The sequence below is a fragment of the Bufo bufo genome, chromosome 7 (genome assembly GCF_905171765.1).
Source record: "Bufo bufo chromosome 7, aBufBuf1.1, whole genome shotgun sequence".
NCBI lineage: Eukaryota > Metazoa > Chordata > Amphibia > Anura > Bufonidae > Bufo > Bufo bufo.
In genome coordinates, this window is record NC_053395.1 from 2,279,493 (window position 1) to 2,286,256 (window position 6,764).

Sequence of the window (6,764 nt, forward strand, 5' to 3'; positions counted from 1 at the left end):
TCTCCCTCCTAGGACAGATTCCCGCACACACACATCTCCCTCCTAGGACAGATTCCCGCACACACACATCTCCCTCCTAGGACAGATTCCCGCACACACACATCTCCCTCCTAGGACAGATTCCCGCACACACACCTCTCCCTACTAGGACAGATTCCCACACACACACCTCCCTCCTGGGACCGATTCCCGCACACACATCTCCCTCCTGGGACCGATTCCCCGCACACACATCTCCCTCCTAGGACAGATTCCCGTACACACACATCTCCCTCCTAGGACAGATTCCCATACACACACACACACACACACACACACACACACACACATCTCCCTCCTGGGACCGATTCCCGCACACACATCTCCCTCCTGGGACCGATTCCCGCACACACATCTCCCTCCTGGGACCGATTCCCGTACACACACACACATCTCCCTCCTGGGACCGATTCCCGTACACACACACCTCTCCCTACTAGGACAGATTCCCGCACACACACCTCCCTCCTAGGACAGATTCCCACACACACACACACACACACATCCCCCTCCTAGGACAGATTCCCATACGTACACACACACACATCTCCCTCCTAGGACAGATTCCCGCACACACACACACACATCTCCCTCCTAGGACAGATTCCCGCACACACACCTCTCCCTACTAGGACAGATTCCCGCACACACACCTCTCCCTACTAGGACAGATTCCTGCACACACACACACATCCCCCTCCTAGGACAGATTCCCATACGTACACACACACACACATCTCCCTCCTAGGACAGATTCCCCCACACACACACACACCTGCCTCCTAGGACAGATTCCCGTACGTACGTACACACACACACACACACATCTCCCTCCTAGGACAGATTCCCCCACACACACACACACACACATCTGCCTCCTAGGACAGATTCCCGTACGTACACACACACACACACACACACATCTTCCTCCTAGGACAGATTCCCACACACACACACCTCTCCCTACTAGGACAGATTCCCGCACACACACACATCTCCCTCCTAGGACAGATTCCCACACACACACACACACACACATCTCCCTCCTAGGACAGATTCCCGCACACACACCTCTCCCTACTAGGACAGATTCCCACACACACACCTCTCCCTACTAGGACAGATTCCCACACACACACATCTCCCTCCTAGGACAGATTTCCGTACACACACACACCTCTCCCTACTAGGACAGATTTCCGTACACACACACACACACACCTCTCCCTACTAGGACAGATTTCCGTACACACACACACACACACACACACACACACACCTCTCCCTACTAGGACAGATTCCCCCACACACACATCTCCCTCCTAGGACAGATTCCCACACACACACACACACATCTGCCTCCTAGGACAGATTCCCGTACGTACGTACACACACACACACACACACACACACCTCTCCCTACTAGGACAGATTTCCGTACACACACACACACACACACACACACACCTCTCCCTACTAGGACAGATTCCCGCACACACACACATCTCCCTCCTAGGACAGATTCCCACACACACACACACACACATCTGCCTCCTAGGACAGATTCCCGTACGTACACACACACACACACACACACACATCTCCCTCCTAGGACAGATTCCCGCACACACACATCTCCCTCCTAGGACAGATTCCCGCACACACATCTCCCTCCTGGGACCGATTCCCGCACACACATCTCCCTCCTGGGACCGATTACCCGCACACACATCTCCCTCCTAGGACAGATTCCCGTACACACACATCTCCCTCCTAGGACAGATTCCCATACACACACACACACATCTCCCTCCTGGGACCGATTCCCGCACACACATCTCCCTCCTGGGACCGATTCCCGCACACACATCTCCCTCCTGGGACCGATTCCCGCACACACATCTCCCTCCTGGGACCGATTCCCGTACACACACACACATCTCCCTCCTGGGACCGATTCCCGTACACACACACCTCTCCCTACTAGGACAGATTCCCGCACACACACCTCCCTCCTAGGACAGATTCCCACACACACACACACATCCCCCTCCTAGGACAGATTCCCATACGTACACACACACATCTCCCTCCTAGGACAGATTCCCGCACACACACACACCTCTCCCTACTAGGACAGATTCCCGCACACACACCTCTCCCTACTAGGACAGATTCCTGCACACACACACACACACATCTCCCTCCTAGGACAGATTCCCGCACACACACCTCTCCCTACTAGGACAGATTCCCGCACACACACATCTCCCTCCTAGGACAGATTTCCATGTACACACACACACACACACACACACACACACACACACACATCTCCCTCCTAGGACAGATTCCCCCACACACACACACATCTCCCTCCTAGGACAGATTCCCCCACACACACACACACACACATCTTCCTCCTAGGACAGATTCCCACACACACACACACATCTCCCTCCTAGGACAGATTTCCGTACACACACCTCTCCCTACTAGGACAGATTTCTGTACACACACACACACACACCTCTCCCTACTAGGACAGATTCCCGCACACACACACACATCTCCCTCCTAGGACAGATTCCCACACACACACACATCTGCCTCCTAGGACAGATTCCCGTACGTACGTACACACACACACACACACATCTTCCTCCTAGGACAGATTCCCACACCCACACATCTCCCTCCTAGGACAGATTCCCCCACACACACACACACATCTCCCTCCTGGGACCGATTCCCGTACACACACACCTCTCCCTACTAGGACAGATTCCCGCACACACACCTCCCTCCTAGGACAGATTCCCACACACACACACACATCCCCCTCCTAGGACAGATTCCCGCACACACACACACATCTCCCTCCTAGGACAGATTCCCGCACACACACACACATCCCCCTCCTAGGACAGATTCCCGCACACACACACACATCCCCCTCCTAGGACAGATTCCCGCACACACACCTCTCCCTCCTAGGACAGATTCCCGCACACACACACACACATCTCCCTCCTAGGACAGATTCCCGCACACACACATCTCCCTCCTAGGACAGATTCCCACACACACACACACACCTCCCTCCTGGGACCGATTCCCGCACACACATCTCCCTCCTAGGACAGATTCCCGTACGTACACACACACCTCCCTCCTAGGACAGATTCCCGCACACACATCTCCCTCCTAGGACAGATTCCCACACACACATCTCCCTCCTAGGACAGATTCCCGCACACACACCTCCCTCCTAGGACAGATTCCCACACACACACACATCTCCCTCCTAGGACAGATTCCCACACACACACACATCTCCCTCCTAGGACAGATTCACACACACACACACACCTCCCTCCTGGGACCGATTCCCGCACACACATCTCCCTCCTAGGACAGATTCCCGCACACACATCTCCCTCCTAGGACAGATTCCCACACACACATCTCCCTCCTAGGACAGATTCCCGCACACACACCTCCCTCCTAGGACAGATTCCCACACACACACACATCTCCCTCCTAGGACAGATTCCCACACACACACACATCTCCCTCCTAGGACAGATTCCCACACACACACACACCTCCCTCCTGGGACCGATTCCCGCACACACATCTCCCTCCTAGGACAGATTCCCGTACGTACACACACACCTCCCTCCTAGGACAGATTCCCGCACACACATCTCCCTCCTAGGACAGATTCCCATACATACACATCTCCCTCCTGGGACCGATTTCCGCACACACATCTCCCGCAGTGATCAAGACCGGGAGGCTCCCTCCTAGGATTAGATATATACAGGACTGTGATACCCTTTAGACATTAGATATCTGCAGTAACCAGAACACTGACTTTTTATTGCAGGAGGCAATTACTGGGTGTTTAAGGACACTTTGGTGGAGCCCGGGTACCCACGACCGCTCACGGATTTTGGGCTGAACACCGATGGAGTAGATGGAGCTTTTGTTTGGAAGCACAATAAGAAGACGTACTTCTTCAGACACAACCGCTACTGGAGATTTGATGAGCGGCAGGGGAGGATGGACCCCGGTTACCCTCGTGACAGTAACCTATGGCTAGGGCTGCCCAGTGACGTGGATGATGTCATCAGCTGGACAGATGGTGAGCCTGGGTTCTCTCATTAAAAAGGTCCCATCCTGAGGTAACCTCCGTAATGTGGTCAGCAACCCTTGCCTGGCCTACCTGAGGCTCGCCAGCTGTTGTGAAACTACAGCTCCCAGCATGTCCAGACTGCCTACAGCAGGGCATGGTGGGAGTTGTAGAGGGGGGGGGGGGGGGGGGGGGGGGAGAAAAAAAAAAAAAAAAAAAAACGCTGCGAAGTGTGACTACAGCCTTTTACCCTTTCCCAGCACAGAATTACAGACCTAAATACACCATGATGGAAGGCAGAGCTTCAGCATTCATGTCACCATAGCCTTCTGGTTCATCTTGTGCTGGGGGACCCCCAAAGTGTGGGGTCATCATCAGGAGGCAGACCTATGACAAGGAACAACTTTATTATAAAGCTGGAGGCAGATAATATAGATGTAGTGGCTGTTACTGAGACATGGTTCAATGGGAGTAATGACTGGGATATAACAATACCAGGGTTCTCTATATAGGAAAGACAAAAAGGCAAGAAAGAGGGAGGGGTGTCCCTGTATGTGAAAGATAGCATAAAATCTAATTTGATACAAGTTAGCGAGACCAATTTAGAGTCAGTTTGGGTTACCGTGCAGCTTGATAATCATAAGGTAACTCGTGTAGGTGTGATATATAGACCACCTAGCCAAGTCAAAGAATTAGATGATCTACTAGTTGAGGAAATAGCTAAAATGACATTAAAGGGGGAAGTTATCATTATGGGAGACTTCAATCTTCCAGATGTAAACTGGAAAACCAAAATAGCTAGTTCTGCCAGGAGTACAGATATTCTAAACTCCCTACTGGGATTATCTCTACAGCAAGTAGTGGAGGAGCCAACCCGGAAGGAGGCCATTGTAGATTTAGTATTCACAAATGGGAATTTGGTATCTGATATTACTGTAGGGGAAAGCTTGGGATCTAGTGATCACCAGTCAGTGTGGTTTACTATAAGTACAGTGACTGAGTCACACCACACAAAAACAAAAGTTTTAGATTTTAGAAAAACTGACTTTTCTAAAATTAGATTAGTGGTATACGAGTCCCTATCAGACTGGAACAGTTTCAATGGAGTCCAGGAGAAATGGGACTACTTAAAAGTGGAACTATAGAAGGCAACAGAAGATTGCATTAGGCTTGTCAGTAAAAGCAAAAAAAGAGAGACCACTGTGGTAAAAAGATAAAAAAAACGAGGATGACAGGCAAATTTATAAGATTAGGCAGAGAGGCCAAACAAGTTATAAGAGCTTCTAAAGCACAGGCAGAAGAGAAATGAGCTCAGTCAGTGAAAAAAGGTGATAAGGCATTCTTCAGATCCATAAATGAAAAAAGGAAACTAAAACAAGGAATTACCAAATTATAAACAAAAGAAGGAAGGTATATGGAAGAAGATAAAGAACTAGCTGACTGCCTCAATGAATACTTCTGTTCAGTCTTTACAAAGGAAAATGAAGGAAAAGGACCTCAGTTAGGAAAGAAGACTAATGAATCTTTTGATGCATGTGTCTTTACAGAGGAAGAGGTTCTGAGTCAGCTGTCTAAAATTACTACAAATAAGTCACAGGGGCCTGATGGGATACACCCAAAGCTATTAAAAGAGCTCAGCGGTGAACTAGCAAAACCATTAACAGATTTATTTAACCAATCACTGGCAACAGGAGTCGTCCCAGAAGATTGGAAATTAGCAAATGTTGTGCCCATTCACAGGAAAGGTAGTAGGGAGGAATCGGGCAACTATAGGCCAGTAAGCCTGACATCAATAGTGGGGAAATTAATGGAAACCATACTTAAAGGGACACTGACAGGGCCAATAAGCATATTTCGGTATATATATGGCAGTACAGGTCTTATAATAGGTATTACAATCATCTAAGTATCCCCCCTGTCCACATTATACATACAGTAAACTTAAGTTTTATAACCTGCTCCAACGGTCTTCAATCTGCCCAAGGGGCGGCGTTTCACCTCTCTTGTGCCCAGCCAGCCTCCCCCAACTGCCGCTTTGAAGCGCCGCCCAGCTCATGAATATTCAGTTTGCTGGGCGGCTTCTGCGGTCCCCGCTCTGAAGCGCTGCGCTTAACAGTGCCCGGCGCATGCGCCGGATCTTGTGAAGTCCGGTACAGTAAACGCCGCCCAGCTCATCAATATTCACTTCGCTGGGCAGCACTTACTGTCCCCGACTTCACAAGATCCGGCGCATGCGCAGGGCACTGTTAAGCGCAGCGCTTCAGAGCGGGGACCGCAGAAGCCGCCCAGCAAACTGAATATTCATGAGCTGGGCGGCGCTTCAAAGCGGCAGTTGGGGGAGGCTGGCTGGGCACAAGAGAGGTGAAACGCCGCCCCTTGGGCAGATTGAAGACTGTTGGAGCAGGTTATAAAACTTAAGTTTACTGTATGTATAATGTGGACAGGGGGGATACTTAGATGATTGTAATACCTATTATAAGACCTGTACTGCCATATATATATACCGAAATATGCTTATTGGCCCTGTCAGTGTCCCTTTAAGGAGAGGATTGTGGAACATCTAAAATCCCATGGATTGAAAGATGAC

The 6,764-nt window shown here is 50.5% G+C and overlaps 1 protein-coding gene across 1 annotated transcript in view; it reads left to right on the plus strand.

Annotated features, from left to right (window-relative positions):
• The window catches only part of MMP25 (matrix metallopeptidase 25), a 50,489-nt gene that overhangs the window by 42,120 nt on the left and 1,605 nt on the right, over nucleotides 1–6,764 (plus strand). Inside the window, exon 9 of the mRNA XM_040441077.1 lies at nucleotides 3,932–4,189. Within this exon, the coding sequence (XP_040297011.1) occupies nucleotides 3,932–4,189 (258 nt within the window). The remainder of the gene's footprint in view (nucleotides 1–3,931; nucleotides 4,190–6,764) is intronic.